At 47.2% G+C, this 16,847-nt stretch overlaps 2 protein-coding genes across 2 annotated transcripts in view; one reads left to right on the forward strand and one right to left on the reverse strand.

Moving 5' to 3' along the window:
* HDGF (heparin binding growth factor) overlaps window positions 1-3,689 on the reverse strand; it is a 25,552-nt gene extending 21,863 nt beyond the window's left edge. Inside the window, exon 1 of the mRNA XM_017852480.1 lies at window positions 3,598-3,689. The gene's annotated coding sequence lies outside the window, so the exon portion shown is untranslated. The remainder of the gene's footprint in view (window positions 1-3,597) is intronic.
* A 314-nt stretch (window positions 3,690-4,003) lies between these two features.
* Window positions 4,004-16,847, forward strand: part of PRCC (proline rich mitotic checkpoint control factor) — a 36,368-nt gene continuing 23,524 nt past the window's right edge. The window contains 2 exon segments of the mRNA XM_017852469.1: window positions 4,004-4,213; window positions 4,216-4,496. Coding sequence (XP_017707958.1) covers window positions 4,030-4,213; window positions 4,216-4,496 — 465 coding nt within the window. The 5' untranslated portion in view covers window positions 4,004-4,029.

Below are 16,847 nucleotides of genomic sequence, written 5' to 3' on the forward strand. Positions count from 1 at the left end.
TTTTTTGAGACGGAGTCTTGCTCTGCCGCCCAGGCTGGAGTGCAGTGGCCGGCTCTCAGCTCACTGCAAGCTCCGCCTCCCGGGTTCACGCCATTCTCCTGTCTCAGCCTCCCGAGTAGCTGGGACTACAGGCGCCCGCCTCGTCGCCCGGCTAGTTTTTTGTATTTTTTAGTAGAGACGGGGTTTCACCGTATTAGCCAGGATGGTCTCGATCTCCTGACCTCGTGATCCGCCCGTCTCGGCCTCCCAAAGTGCTGGGATTACAGGCTTGAGCCACCGCGCCCGGCCCAAAATGATCTTTAATGCCTTTTCAAAAAAATGTTTACTGATGTTTCAGTAGGGTTTTAGGAGGGAAACATATATGTTTGTTCATTTCATTCTCTTTTACTGGAAAACTTTTATTATGATTACTTTTGAAAGGGTCATAGACGTACCAGTTACAAATTTCTATTCTTTTTTTTTTTTTCTTTTGAGACAGAGGCTTGCTCCGTTGTCCAGGCTGGAGTGCAGTGGCGTGATCTTGGCTGACTGCAGCCTCCGCCTCCCAGGTTCAAGCAATTCTCCTGCCTTAGCCTCCCAAGCAGCTGGGACTACAGGCGCATGCCGCCACGCCCAGCTAACTTTTTTGTATTTTTAGTAGAGACGGGGTTTCACTGTGTTGCCCAGGCTGGTCTCGAACTCCTGAGCTCAGGCAATCTGCCCGCCTCGGCCTCCCAAAGTGTTAGGGTTACAGGCATGAGCTACCACGCCCGGCCTAAATTTCTATCCTTTAAAATTTTTATTGAGACAGGGTCATGCTCTGTCACCCAGGCTGGAGTGCAGTGGTGCGATCTCAGCTCACTGCAAACTGCAGTCTCAACCTCCCAGGCTCAAGCGATCCTCCTGTTTCAGCCCTCCCCAACGAGGTGAGAGTACAGGTGCGTACCACCAAGCCCATGCCCGGCTTTTTTTTTCCTGGTTTTTTTTTTTTTTTTTTTTTTTTTTTGTAGAGACAAGGTTTTACCACGCCTGGTCTCTAACTCTTAAGACTCAAAGGATTCTCCCACCTTGGCCTCCTAAAGAGCTTGAAGCTGGGCGGCGGAGGTTGCGGTGAGCCAAGATTGCGCCACTGCACTCCAGCATGGGCGACAGTACAAGACTCTATCTCCAAAAAAAAAAAAAAGAAAACATTTGAGACAGATCCCTGTCCCTTAGGGGCTTCTCTGCAAGGTGGCAAGATGTGTTGACAAACAACAAGGACAATCATTTCTCTTAGCTCTAAATCATTTCACTGTGTGTTAATATCAGGCATTTCTCACAGAAGTAGGACAGGGCTCCGTAATACTTCATTCTTTTTTTTTTTTTTTTTTTTGAGACTGAATTTCGCTCTTGTTGCCCAGGCTGGAGTGCAATGGTGTGATCTCGGCTCACCACAACCTCCACCTCCCAAAGTGATTCTCCTGCCTCAGCCTCCTGAGTAGCTGGGATTACAGGGCCCACCACTGCACCCGGTTAATTTTTGTATTTTTAGTAGAGACGGGGCTTCTCCATATTGGTCACTTTGGTCTCGAACTCCCAACCTCAGGAGATCTGCCTGCCTCGGCCTCCCAAAGTGCTGGGATACAGGCATGGGCTGATGAGCTGCCACGCCCGACCTACTTTATCCATTTCTCTCTCTCTCTCTCTCTCTCTTTTTTTTTTTTTTTTTTTTTGAGACGGAACGGAGTCTTGCACTGTTGGCTGGGCTGGAGTGCAGTGGTGCCATCTTGGCTTACTGCAACCTCCGCCTCCCGGGTTCAAGCAATTCTCCTGCCTCAGCTTCCCGAGTAGCTGGGCTTATAGGCGCCTGCCACCGAACCCGGCTAATTTTTGTATTTTTAGTAGAGACGGGGTTTCACCATCTTGGCCAGGCTGGTCTCGAACTCCTGACCTTGTGATCTACCCGCCTTGGCCTCTCAAAGTGCTGGGATTACAAGCGTGAGCCACCACACCCGGCCTACTTTATCCAGTTTTCAAAGGAGGAAAGTGAGACTCAGAGAAGTGATGGCACAAAGTCACCAGAGTACATTGGGGAACCTAGATTTGAAAGCAGGTTTTAGAAATCAGCATTGTGCAAGGCATACTAGCTGTGAGGTAAGACTTGATGGTCTAGTTTCTCAATGTGGTCCTCAGTGCCTGGTTTGCAACCAACTGAGGAGTTTCTTACAGATCCAGGCTTCCAGGCCCCACCCACATCTACTGAATAGGAATCTCTTAGGCTAGATTTCAGGAATTTATATTTTTCAGAAGCTTTCCTAGTGATGCTTATGCACATCAAAGTTTGAGCACAGGTGCACACACACGCAAAAATGCTCTGGCATCCAGAGCAGGGAGGAGATAGCTCTAAGGAGCCTTCATGGAGAAGGCAGCATGGAGTTTGTCTCTGAAGGCTGGAGAGACTGGGGAGGAGGGGCCCCATATCAGGCTCGTCTGATAAGAGGATTCAAGCTTGGGCCTTTCACTATCTCTCTGCATTGTGGTCATCATTGTCCTTCCTCATCAACCTTTCCAATTTTCTCTTCAGCCTCCTCCCAAAACTTCAACAGCCTTTTCTCTGACTTTGCTCAATATAATTTTCTGCAATCTGGGAACAGGGAGATGGTGCCTACACAGAGATGGATTAGCATGTAAAGGACACACACATATAGGGCAGACAAGTAGAGGGCACTCAGTCACAGGCAGACAGGAAGGGGCAGAGATGGGTAAACAAGAAAAGGATACAAAATGACAAGCGGACAGGGAAGGACAGGCGGACAGGGAAGGACAGGCGCACAGCAGATCGTTACAAGCAGACATAAATGGGCTGGAAAAGGACACCTATAAACATGGATGGAAAGGAAGAGCACTTACAGAGACAGAATTAACAAGGTCACACCCAAAGCCATAAGAGACAAAACTCACAGACGTAAAGGAATGCAAAGGACCCCTACAAATGGATAGGTGGGAGGCACACCCGGGTAGGACGGACTCAGGTGATTCCTCAGAACGGTAGCCCTTTACCCCACTGAGCTGAGAAGGGATTAACCTCAAGTACCTGGCCGGGGCTGCCAGGGCCTTGCCCATCTTTGTCTCACTGGTTGTTGCAGAGGGAGGCCAGGCCCCAGGCTCCAGGGTAAGGTGTGCTCCTGGATGTGCACCCCAATCCTGGTGAGGGAGATCACCTCCTCCTCCTTACATCACATTTATTTCAAATCTTAGATACTTATTATTGGGCCTGCAGCCTCGCTTCTTTCTGGCTTGCAGCCCAATTTCGTACGGGTCCCTTGGGCCCTTGCTCTTTTTGGGATGTTTTATTCTAATTCCCAGCCCCAGCCGGGAAGCTTCACCAGTTCATTTACAGATCACTTTCCCTTTAAGCAATTTTCCCCAATCCGCCAGCTTCCCAGACTCCCTTTCGTTCCCGACATCACGTGCAGTCTCTAAGAGCACCACATCTCCCAGAAATCTTAGTGGCCAAGGGGCTACCCTAGGGAACTTCAAGTACCGAAATGCTCTCTTATGCGTCTCGGTGACTGCCGTAGTGACCGGTGGGGCTTGTAGTCACCTCGGAATTGTTAGGCGACGAAAAAAACTACTCACCCCAAGTGTCCCTGCGTCAGAGGCGGGTTTCTCTTCTGTCTGTCTCTGCTCTCGCCTAAATCCTTCCTCGGACTCCAACTCCCGCCGTGTCTTGCGCTGAGATCCCTGCGGCAGATAATCGGGCTGTGTCCAAAGTGTTCTCTGGGAGTTGTAGTTCCTCTATTGGTGGGGCAAGGAGGAGGCGGAGTGACCCGGCGGCCATTAGCTGTGTGTAGTTGCCCGAGACTAGGAGCTTAAGTGAAGAGGGACGCCTTGTCGGTGGAAATCAGCCGTAGCCATGAGCTTCTGCCGCGGCTAGCCCTAGAGTACGGAGCAGGTGGACTTTTCGATTCCCCGCCCCGCCGGGTGGCGGGGCCTACTAGGCCTCCGGGCATCCCCGGTCTCAAGTAGGCCTCATCTGCCGGCAAGGGCGCCCCAAACGCGGGAGGCACCATGTCGCTGGTTGCTTACGCCAGCAGCGATGAGAGCGAGCCGGATGAGGCTGAGCCCGAGCCGGAGGAAGAGGAGGCGGTGGCCCCTACGTCTGGGCCCGCTTTAGGGGGCTTGTTCGCTTCTCTCCCTGCGCCCAAGGGCCCGGCCTTGCTGCCTCCGCCCCCTCAGATGCTGGCCCCAGCCTTTCCCCGCCGCTGTTGCTTCCCCCACCCACCGCAGACCCCAGGCTTCAGCCTCCTCCCCCCTTGCCCTTCGGCCTGGGAGGCTTCCCCCCACCTCCAGGCGTGAGCCCGGCTGAAGCGGCGGGAGTTGGGGAGGGACTGGGATTGGGGTTGCCCTCGCCCCGAGGCCCTGGCCTCAGTCTGCCCCCTCCAATTGGCGGTGCCGGTACCCCGCTGGGGCTTCCCAAGCCAAAGAAGAGGAAAGAGCCCGTGAAGATCGCGGCGCCGGAGTTGCATAAGGGAGATGTGAGTATCCGGGGAAGGCACCCCCAAACTGTCCATCGGGTTTGAGTCGGCGGTAGGAGGGACATGTGGAGATTTCGGAACTCCTTCCCACAAACGCATCCGTGGATTCAAGGCCACTGGAATCCTCTTATAATGTGATTAATTGAGCTGAAGTTGGTCAACTTCGGGGAGTTTGGGTGTTTGCCCATGTGGGTTTCCTGAAGCTGGGCCTGCCCGCGGAAGGCCACATGTCATCATCACCTGGTACTGACAGGCCTAGGGACACTTGGATCCGCTCCCCCTCTTTGCATCTTCACCTCAGTCCGGCTTTTTCCCCTTTCCTCCTACCGAGAACAGGATGAAATCTGGCACCTGAAGAATGACAGGAGGCAGGGCTCCTGAACCTTTGCCGAACATCTGGGACAAATCTTTTCCTTGTCTCTGAACTCAAAAACATCAGGCCTGGAGGAAAATAATAGTAATCTTGGATTCTATTTTTGAGGGGAGTTAGAGGAGAAATCGAATATTTGTTGAGTGCAGATCATTTGCCGTTCATTGGTCCCTTCTTTCAATTATTACAGAGCTCTGGGAGGTAACATATTATTGTTTTACAGATGAGAAACAGGTGTCCAGCATGCACGATTTTACCTGGTAAAGGGCAGAGTGAAGATTAAGGTTCAGTCTCTCTGAACCTCAGATCTGTGCGTCATTTTCACCGTTTAGCCATAGTCAAAGCTAGGTGAATTAGGATGCTTGGGTACTGTTTCTAGAAGAGGCAGCGAGTCTTACCTGTTTCTATATGTGACAGTGGAAAAATACAAGGCTTCTTCTGGAGTGAGGGCTTTGGAGATAAAGGAGAGATTTAAGCCTGGGAGCAGGTACTGCTTAGAATTACTTACCAGAGAGAAATTCATTGTCTTTGCTTTTCTTCAGACTCCCAGCTCTGCCTAGGAACCATTTTCATTCTTACCTGCTGTTCCTTAAATTTCTTCCCTCGGATATCCTAATATTCTCTCCCTCACCTCACTTGGCCTAAAAGGCCTGTTTTCTGTGAGGACTTCCCTAGCCTGCTATGTATGTATGTATGTATGTATGTATGTATGTATGTATGTATTTATTTATTTTTTTGAGACGGAGTCTCGCTCTGTCGCCCAGGCTGGAGTGCAGTGGCGGGATCTCTGCTCACTGCAAGCTCCACCTTCCGGGTTCAGGCCATTCTCCTGCCTCAGCCTCCGGAGTAGCTGGGACTACAGGCGCCCGCCGCCACACCCGGCTAATTTTTTTCTATTTTTAGTAGAGACGGGGTTTCACTGTGTTAGCCAGGATGGTCTCGATCTCCTGACCTCGTGATCCGCCCGCCTTGGCCTCCCAAAGTGCTGGGATTACAGGCGTGAGCCACTGCGCCTGGTCACTTTCTTCCATTTTATTTTCCCCTTCTTTCACACCTAAGAGTGTGTCATCCTAAGTCTAGGATCCAAAAAAATGCCTTTTATTGCTTCATGGAAACTTACCTTGGCTTTGATTTAACCTGGAACAAGGAAAGATCCCTGAATGAGACAAATAAAAACAGTCTACACGGACATGGAAAGGCTCATTTCTAGCGCTGTGAAGGTAGCATTATAGAAAGTTGGGAGAGGATGTAGAACCTGCCATTTAGGTTGGCTGAGGTGTCAGAAAACTCTGAAGACTCCTTTGTAATGCTTACCCTCCTTTGTAAGCATTCACTGAATTTCTGAAGTGAACAGTGACATGCCTAATTAAAGTCCTAGCCCTTGCTGGTTGAGTTTCCCATTTTTGTTCTGTTCAAGTTGGTCTTTTTGTTCTTGGAACAGGTAATTCCTGCAGAAAGGTAGCTTAAGAATGTTCAAGATGGTCAGGTGAGGGTAACCTTTGTCTTTATTTATCTTTTGAGATGTAGTTTCACTTATTGCCCAGGCTGGAATGCAATGACACAATCTCGGCTCACCACAACCTCTGCCTCCAGGGTTCAAGCGATTCTCCTGCCTCAGCCTCCGGAGTAGAGTAGCTGGGATTACAGGCATGCGCCACCACACCTAGCTAATTTTGTATTTTTGGTAGAGACTGGGATTTCTCCTTGTTGGTCAGGCAGGTCTTGAACTCCTGACCTAAGGTGATCTGACCACCTTGGCCTTCCAAAGTGCTGGGATTACAGGCGTGAGCCACTGCGCCAGCCAACCATTGTCATTGTCTTTAAAAGAGCTGTGCCCCCTCCAGTTCTAAGCCCCTCTGGTTCTGAGCTCTATGTCTTACACTTAGTAGGCTCTTAGTACACAGTTGAAAGAATGAATTAGGTTTCCTTAAGTAAATAATTTCCCTTTAGAGTTTGGTGGTGAAGTAGAAGTAATTAGAAGTAATTAACTCTCAGCCATTTCATTCAATTGATATGGAGCTCTTTCTTTGTACCTGGAGCTAAGAATGTGAACATGATAGCCCCAGCCCAAAAGGAGCTTATGATCTACTGGAGAAAACAAAAGGAAATAGATTTTAGATAAAGGCAGAGAAGGACTGGGATAAGCTGGTGCCGTTGGAGTACACCTAGTGGGCATTAGTCCAGTCTTGGGAGGTTGGGGAGCCCTCTAGGGGGAGATGTCTAAGCAGAGATAAGGCTGATGAAAGGGTAGTATGGGAGCAGCACAGCAGAGGAAACAATGTATAAAAGCTTGGAGGACAAAGAGCGAGAATGCTTTCAGGGAACCTCAGGTGAGTTAAGCACAGTGGCTGGAGCATTTGAGAGGGTGGGGAGTGCTGAGAGAATGGGGCTAGAGAGAGAGAGGCTGAGGCCAGATAATGGGCCTTGGATGCCATGCTAGGGTCTTTCTACCTTATTTGGAGGTAGTGAAGACCCCTTAAAGGCAAGAAATCTCTGATCACAGAGTGGTGAGGAACTTGGAGGGAGCAAGACTGGCAGAATGTGAGAGGCTGGTGGCCTGGATGATGAACTAGGGGATGGAGAGAACTGGAGCATCGAGATACATTTAGGAGGGGGAAGTGATAAGACTAGAGGATTGATTAGATGTTACACTAAGGAGAGGATTCAAGGTTGACCCCCACTGCATTTTGCCTCAGGCAGCTGGGGGGTGGTGTTGCTATTTATTGAGGGAATACAGAAGGCAGAGCAGATTGGGGGTTAGATTTCATTTGTTGCAAGTGTTAGAAGCCAACTCAAGGTAGTTAAAAATTTTTTTTTTTCTTTTCTTTTTTAAATAAATGGAGATGTTGTCTCGCTATGTTGCCCAGGCTGGTCTTGAACTCTTGAGCCCAAGCAGCCCTTCTACCTTGGCCTCTCGAAGTGCTGGGATTACAGATGTGAGCCACCATGCCTGGCCTTAAATGGTAATGCATCATAAATATACTGTGGTACCTCAGAAGGAACCTGCATCAGGAACCTGAGATCTGTTGGGGATCTCTACACAGCTGTTCTTTGCACATTTGATTCATTTTTTTAAAAAAATTTATTTTATTTTAAAATTTTAATATATTTATTTATTTATTTTGAGACCAGGTTATGAGACTGGTTAATTTTTGTATTTTTAGTAGAGATGGAGTTTCACCATGTTGCCAAGGCTGGTCTCAAACTCCTGGGCTCAACTGATCTGCCTGCCTTGGCCTCCCAAAGTGCTGGGGTTACAGGTATGAGCCACTGCTCCTGGCCTTGATTCATTATATCTCTGCGGATTAGCTTCTTAACCTTTGTTGTAGGTGAAAGATGGCCACCCACACCTTGGTTTTTATTTCTTTCCTTTTAGAGATTGGTCCCGATTGAACTATGATGGTAGTCTCAGTTCTGGTTTTCCTGGAGTGAGAATTTGGTTGCTTTGATTTGGGTCATATTACCCAATCATCTGCAATCAGCGTAGTACCAAATTCTCCCTCCCAGGTGTATTCCAAAATTAAATTCAGTCAGTTTTTGATTTTTGTGAGGAATTAGGAATGATCCATAGAATGGGCAATCATCCCTTCTTTTGCCCTTCTTGCTGTGACCCAAGCTACACTGGTTGATTTCATAGGCTTGGGGAGGCAGACTTCCCCTAGCATATGAAAAACCAAAATCAGAAGACTAAGCCTGCTGGAAGAGTTTTCTATCATATAATGCGTGTTCCAAAGCACACAGAAATTTTAGGGTTATCTGGATTAGTATTTATCACCACTTTCGGATTGTTTACCCAGATAGTAGACAATTTGAAGCTCTGAGACAGATTTCACTAATTTTTGTCACTTCTAGGAGCCAAATAAGAATTGCCTGCAGTGGATTTAGCTAAGTTTTAGCCCTAGCTAAAGGGAAGGGAGAGTGTGCTTATATGTGTAGGGCACCTGCTTAATGTCTGACACTTACCTTTAGTTTATAAAGAAGAAATCAGGAGTTTAGAGAACAGAGGTGATTTGCCTGAAAACACAGTCTGTGGGTAGCTGCGATTGTATTTGAACTTGGATGAGATTTGTTGTGTTTATCATGGTGTCTATTGAAAACATAGAAGGAAGAGCCTGGGGCAACCAGAAAGCAGAAAGCAATACAAATGAGGAGTGCAAAAATGGGAGTGAAAACGGTATCCTAGCAGCAGGTACTTGAGACTTAAGAGTAAAAAAGGTTGCCGGGCGCGGTGGCTCACGCCTGTAATCCCGCACTTTGGGAGGCCGAGGTGGGCGGATCACGAGGTCAGGAGATCCAGACCATCCTGGCTAACACGGTGAAACCCCATCTCTACTAAAAATACAAAAACTTAGCCGGGCGTAGTGGCGGGCGCCTGTAGTCCCAGGTATTCGGAGGCTGAGGCAGGAGAATGGCGTGAACCCGGGAGGCGGAGCTTGCAGTGAGCCCAGATGGTGCCACTGCACTCCAGCCTGGGCGACAAAGCGAGATTCCGTCTCAAAAAAACAAAAACAAAAACAAAAGAGTAAAAAAGGTTGATGAATCTAGCAAATGGGGATAATAGTAATGATTAGGGTTTGGAGCCCCCAGGTGTGGGGCTTAGGGGCGTCTGTTCTTGGGTTATTTCTTCCTTGGCTTTTAGTCCTGGCAGCTAGTGATTGCTTTTTGGAGAGGGAGTGTCTCAGAGCCAGAGCCTGGGAAGATAAGAGAGAGGCTGCCATGGGGAATGAGGCTCTGATAGATTAGCGGATCCCACAGGACCTAGCTTAATGGAAAATGTCTGTTTCCGTTCTTGCTCAGCAATCTCAGGGTATGTGTGTCTCGTCACTCTTGGCAGCTGGAACAGAGAGGACAGTGGTGGCCATTGAGGCTCAGGTTCTCGTGAGGCCAAGAAGAAATACAGTACTTTCTTATTAACAAACTCAACAGTTTGTTCCTCAAAACCAATGTGTGCCTGTTGTGGCCGAGGACACTCTCAGCCCTGGATGCTTCGGTGTTTCTAGCATTGCCCTTCTTCCTTGATCTAATGGCACAGACCCACTCAGATGGCCATTTGCTGGTCTTTAGCACTCTCTGGAAGTTGACTCCACAACCTCCATTTAATATACTCCTGAGGAAAACAGGTTGGCAGTTCCTCAAAAGGTTAAACAAACAGAATGATGATCCACCAATTTCATTCCTAGGTGAAAAGAATCAAAAGTGGAGATTCAAACAGATACTTGTACGCCAGTGTTCATAGCAGCAATACTCCCAGTAGCCAAAGGTGGCAACAACCCAAGTGTTCATCAACAGTAGATAAAATGTGGTACGTGCACACGTTAGGATATTATTCAGCCTTGAAAAGGAATGAAATTCTGATAGGTGCTACAACATGGATGGACCTTGAAGACAATATGCTAAGTAAAGTAAGCCAGTCACAAAAGGACAAATATTGTATAGTTCCACTTATATGAGGTACCTAGAAAAGTCAAATTCATAGAGACAGAAAGTGGAATAGCAGTTACCAGGGGCTGGGGGTAGGTGAGGATAAAGAGTTGCTGTTTAATGGGTGCAGAGTTTCTTTCTTTCTTTCTTTCTTTCTTTCTTTCTTTCTTTCTTTCTTTCTTTCTTTCTCTCTCTCTCTCTCTCTCTCTCTCTTTCTTTCTTTCTTTCTTTCTTTCTTTTCTCTTTTTTTTTTTTTTTTAAATGAGACAGGGTCTCAGTCTTTTGCCCAGGCTGGAATGTAGTGGCTTAATTATGGCTCACTGCAGCCTCTACCTCCTGGGTTCAAGCAACCCTCCTGCCTCAGTCTCCCCAGCAGCTGGGACCACAGTAATGTGCCACTGTACCTGGCTATGTTTTTAAAAAATTTTTTTGCGGGGCATGGTGGCTCATGCCTGTAAATCCCACACTTTGGAGGCGAGGGCGGTGGATCACGAGGTCAAGAGTTCAAGACCAGCCTGGGGGGATGGTGAAACCCTGTCTCTACTAAAATATAAAAATTGCGTGGGCGTGGTGGCACTGCCTGTAATCCCGCTACTCGGGGAGGTTGGACGGTAGAGAATGTGCTTGAACCCGGGAACATGAGGTGCGCAGTGACCAAGATCGTGCCACTTGCACTCAGCCTGATGGTGACAGAGTGAGGACTCCATTCTCAAAAAAAAAAAAAAAAAAAAGCCAGGTGCGGTGGCTCAACACCTGTAATCCCCAGCACTATTGGGGATGGCCGAGCGGCATCCCAGGTCAGGAGATCGAGACGATCCTGGCTAACACGGTAAGACGCCGCCCCATCTCTCGTAAAATACAAAAAATTAGCCGGGCAGTGGTGGTGACACCTGTAGTCCCAGCTTTGGGGGCTTGAGGGCAGGAGAATGGTGTGAACCCAGGAGGTGCGGAGCTTTGCGGTGAGCTGATGATTGCACCACTGCCACTCCAGCCCTGGGCATAGAGTTGAGGACTCTGTCTCGCACAAAGAAAGAAAAAAAAAGAAAAAATTTTTGTTGTTTGTGGAGATGGGGGTCTTTATGATGTTCTGCGGGCTGGCCTCAAAACCCCTGGGGCTCTAAGTAGATCCTCTGCTCATTTTCTTTCTTTTTTTTTTTTTTTTTGTTTGGGGACCAGTGTTCTGCTTGTTGCCCAGCCTGGAGTGTAGTGGGGCACAGAATCGCTTGGTACTTCAGGCCTTGACCTCCGGTTGGCTGAGCAGTTCCGACCGCGCTTCTGGAGAGCGTGGGCGAGTATTAGGCGAGTATGGGCTGATGTTAAAATTTTTTTTTTTTTTTTTTTTGGTTTTTTTGGAGAATGGTCGTCATCTGTCGCCTGTAGGGCTGGAATGCAGTGGCATGATCTTTGGCGTCACTGCAACCTGGTACCCGGGGTTCAAGCGATTCTCTGCCCTGCAGCCTCCGGTGAGTAGGCTGGGACACAGGGGTGTGCTCGCCACCGAAGCCCCGACTAATTTTGTATTTGAGTGAATGGGGTTTCACCATATTGGCCAGGCTGGTCGTCGAGGGACTCCGGACCATTGTGATCTGCCCACTCAGGCCTCGCCAAAGTGCTGGGATTACAGGCAAGAGCCACCATGTCTGGCTAATTTTTAAAATTTTTTGGTAGAGATGAGGTCTGTCTACAGTGCCCAGACTTGTCTCAAACTCCTGGGCTCAAGCAATCCTCCCATCTGGGCCTCTCCAAATGCTGGGATTATAGGGGTAAACCACTGTGCCTGGCCATCCCCACCTTGCCTCATTTTTGAAGTTGTTATTTTAGTGTTCTGTTTAAGGGAGTCTGTCGTTTATGGTGTGTCATGAGATGATTTATAATAGGGGTCAGTAGAAGTTTTATATAAGATGTTTGGGCTGGGTGCAGTGGCTCATGCCTGCAATCCCAACACTTTGGGAGGCCAAGGCAGGTAAATTGCTTGAGGACAGGAGTTTGAGACCAGCCTGGGCAACAGAGTGAGACCCCGCCTTTTATCTCTACAAAAAAATTTAAAAAATAAAATAGCTGAGCATGGTGGGCAAGTGCCTGTAGTCCCAGCTGCCTGGGAGGCTGAGGCAGGAAGATTGCTTGAGACCAGGAGTTTGAGGTTACGGTGAGCTATAATTGCGCCACTCTACTCCAGCCTGGGCACAGCAGAGCTAGACCATGTCTCAAGGGAAAAAGGTGTTCAAAGAGAAGAGTGATTGTGAGTAGCCATAGCAATCCTCTAAATCTAGAAATAGACTGTTCTGAAGTCTTTGTACAGGTTTTTTTTGTGTGTGTGCTTTTAAACTATAAACTCAGGTTGTCAGTATAATGGAAACGATCTGTGACATTTACAGAGAAATTGAATTTTCTTTCCACCTTGGATCTGGCCTTCAATTCTATTAGCTGTGGGACATTTTGCCTGCTACAGTCTCACAGTAGCCACTTTTTGTTTTCAAAGGATCTGAAAATAAGAATATGCTTGTATAGTTTTATAAATGTAATCATCTTAAATTTGGATGAAATTTGTTTATTTCAGATTGTTGCCATTGGACCTGTTGCCTAAGGATGTCAAAGTTAAAACGTATTTGAGGACTCCACGAAAACCTTGTATACCCCATAGTGAGGTGGTTCTGTGTGGTCTGCCAGAAAGGAGATCAGTCTTTATGGTCAAAAGACAAGAGAGATGGTCAGGAGTCTATAAGGGGCAGTGAGAGTTAGTTTAGAACAGAGAGAAAATGTAGAAAATGCTTAGGTGCCAGGTGCTTAAGTCTTTTCTTGGGTGAGTTTGATATCTTGGCAAACCAGAGAAAATAATACTTTTTGAACTTTGTTTAGAATTTTAGTTTGTATCATTTTCACTGACAGTAAGTCCTGTGGTTGTGACATGGGTAAGTATTATTTGCACCTTAGGCTTGGGGAAGTTAAATAGCGGGATCCCTCAGCCAGTAAGGGGCAGAGCTGAGACTCAAAGCAGTGCTTCTGATTTTGTGCCTCATGCTCTCTCAGCTGTGTTGTGTGGGATCTAGTGAGTGTGAATCTCAGACCTGGACAGCAGACAGCTCAGTGTGGTGTTCCCGTAAAAGCACGGGCACAGGAACTGGTTCTGATCCTGGTTCTGCCCCATCCTATTTTATCTCTGAGCCTTACTTTCTTTACCATAAAGTTGAGATGATAATAATGCCTACTTTGAAATGTTATAAGGATTAAATGAAAAATGAGTAAATTGCCTGATACATAGGAAGCACTTGGTAGATGGTTGTGCTTTCCTTTGCCACCCTTTCCTTTATCCCCCACATTTAAATACCAAGATGGATTTCCCTTACGGGTTTAAAAAATATATATATATTTGATAGCAGTTAGTAATTAAACTCATTGTGTACTGACTACTGGCAAGAAGTATTCAACTATAAGAAATACCCTTTGCTGGGCCGGGCCCGGTGGCTCACGCCTGTAATCCCAGCACTTTGGGAGGCCGAGGAGGGGGATCACCTGAGGTCAGGAGTTCTAGACCAGCCTGACCAATATGGAGAAACCCCGTCTCTACTAAAAATACAAAATTAGCTGGGCATGGTGGCACATGCCTGTAATCCCAGCTACTAGGGAGGCTGAGGCAGGAGAATCGCTTGAACCTGGGAGGCAGAGGTTGCAGTGAGCCGAGATCACACCATTGCACTCCAGCCTGGGCAACAAGAGCAAAACTCTGTCTCAAAAAAAAAAAAAACAGAAAGAAAAAAAAGAAATACCCTTTGCCGTCAGAGTAAAGTCAAGAATATATGTGAAAAACATAATGTTTACAGAGCAGGCACAAATGAACCCGAATTAATATGATGCCACCCTAAACAAATGAGTGATGTAGGGACACCTAGTGAAAAGGAGCAAGGTGAGATTCATCAGAGAGACTTCTCAGGAGTTTTGAGTCAGGAAGTACAGAACGCAGATTGATAACAGAATGAGAGGTGGCAGTGATATGGGAGGGGTGGGAGTGACAAGGGGAAGGACTTACATGAAAGGAAGCACAAATACAAACAGGAGATTCTTTAAGGGGATGCAACATTTTTATTGTAAGTTGACAATTTATCATTGTATCTGTAGGATACACCATGTTAAGAATTATGAATACTGTAGAATAATTAAATCAAACTAACATAGCTGTCACTTCAAATGCTTATTTTTTTTTTGTGTGGTGAGAACATTCGAAATTCACTCTCAGCAGTTTTGAAATGTGTAATACACTGTTATTAGCTATATTCACCATGTTGTGCAATAGATCTCAAAAATACCCTCAGACTTATTCTTCCTGTCTGAGATTTTGTACCCTTTGACCATCATCTCCTCAGTGGTAACCACCATTGTACTCTGCTTCTATGAAGTACATTTTTTTTCTTTTGAGACGGAGTCTCGCTCTGTCGCCCAGGCTGGAGTGCAGTGGCGCGATCTCGGCTCACTGCAAGCTCCGCTTCCCGGGCTCACGCCATTCTCCTGCCTCAGCCTCCCGAGTAGCTGGGACTACAGGCGCCTGCCACCTCGCCCGGCTAGTTTTTTGTAGTTTTAGTAGAGACGGGGTTTCACCATGTTAGCCAGGATGGTCTCGATCTCCTGACCTCGTGATCCGCCCGTCTCGGCTTCCCAAAGTGCTGGGATTACAGGCTTGAGCCACCGCGCCCGGCCACGAAGTACATTCTTTTAGATTCTACATGTAAGTGAGAACATGTGCTATTTGTATACTTTGTCTGTTTGGCTTATTTCACTTAGCATAACATTCTCCAGTTCTATCCATGTTGCTGCAAATGACAGAATTTCCTTTTTTAAGGCTGAATACTATTCCACTGTGTATAAATACCACATTTTCTTCATCCATTCATCTGTTGGTGGACACTTAGGTTGCTTCTGTAACTTGGCTACTGTGAATAATGCTGTAGTGAACATGGGAGTGCAGACACCTCTTTGGCAAACTGATTTCAAATGTTTTGGGTAAACACCTAGAGAAGTGGAATTATTGGATCATATAGTCATTCTTTTTTTTTTTTTTGAGGCAAGGTCTCACTCTGTTGCCCAGGCTGGAGTGCAGTGGCATAATCACAGCTCACTGCAGCCTCGACTTCCTGGGCTTAAGTGATCCTTCCACCTCAGTCCCCTGAGTATCTGGTACAACAGGCACATGCCACCACACTCAGCTAATTTTTGTATTTTTTGTAGAGACAGAGTTTCACCATATTGCCCAGGCTGTCCTATGGTAATTTTTTTTGAGATGGAGTTTTGCTCTTGTTGCCCAGGCTGGAGTGCAATGGCGCAATCTCGGCTCACGGCAACTTCCGCCTCCTGGATTCAAGCGATTCTCCTGCCTCAGCCTCCCGAGTAGCTGGTATTATAGGCACCTGCCACCATGCCTGGCTAATTTTTATATTTTTAGTAGAGACGGGGTTTCATCATATTGCTCAGGCTGGTCTGGAACTCCTGACCTCAGGTGATCTGCCCGCCTCAGCCTCCCAAAGTGCTGGGATTACAGGCATGAGCCACCGTGCCCGACCGGGTTACATGTGTGTGTATATATATATATCCGTGCCTGACCGGGTTACATATATTTATATATATATATATATATATTTTTTTTTTTTTTTTTTTTTTTTTTTTTTCTGAGCTAGGGTCTTACTCTATCACCCAGACTGGAGTGCAGCGGCATGATTTTGGCTCACTATAACTTCCACTTCCCAGGCTCAAGCGATCCTCTCACCTCAGCCTCCCTAGTAGCTAGGACTATAAATGTGCACCACCATGCCCAGCTACTTTTAATTTTAAAAATTTAAAAATTTGTATTATTATTATTACTATTGAGACCAAGTCTCGCTCTGTCACCCAGGCTGGAGTGCAGTGGCGCAAGCTTGGTGCTCACTGTAACCTTCGCTTCCTGGGTTCAAGCAATTCTCCTGCCTCAGTCACCCGAGTAACTGGGACTACAGACAAAGGTGCCTGCCATCATTCCCAGCTAATTTTTGTATTTTTCATAGAGCTGAGGTTTCACCATGTTGGCCAGGCTGGTCTCGAACTCCTGACCTCAAGTGATCTGCCTTCATTGGCCTCCCAAAGTGCTGGGATTACAAGTTTAAGCCACCGGACTGGGCCCATTTTAAAGTTTTTTTTTTTTTTTTTTTGAGACGGAGTCTGGCTCTGTCTCCCAGGCTGGAGTGCAGTGGCCGGATCTCAGCTCACTGCAAGCTCCGCCTCCCGGGTTTACACCATTCTCCTGCCTCAGCCTCCCGAGTAGCTGGGACTACAGGCGCCCGCCACCTCGCCCGGCTAGTTTTTTGTATTTTAGTAGAGACGGGGTTTCACCATGTTAGCCAGGATGTTAAAGTTTTATTTATTTTATTTTGTAAAAAATTTCTGAGTGAGGTCCCTCTTTTATTTTCTATTTCATCTTAAAAAAAAAAAAAATTAGAGGTGGGGGTCTCACTGTGTTGACCAGGCTGGTCTTAAACTCCTGGCCTCAAGTGATTCTCCCATTTTGGCCTCCCAAAGTGCTAGGATTACGGGTGTGAGCC

The sequence above is a fragment of the Rhinopithecus bieti genome, unplaced genomic scaffold (genome assembly GCF_001698545.2).
Source record: "Rhinopithecus bieti isolate Rb0 unplaced genomic scaffold, ASM169854v2 scaffold_33937, whole genome shotgun sequence".
NCBI classification, from domain to species: Eukaryota; Metazoa; Chordata; class Mammalia; order Primates; family Cercopithecidae; genus Rhinopithecus; species Rhinopithecus bieti.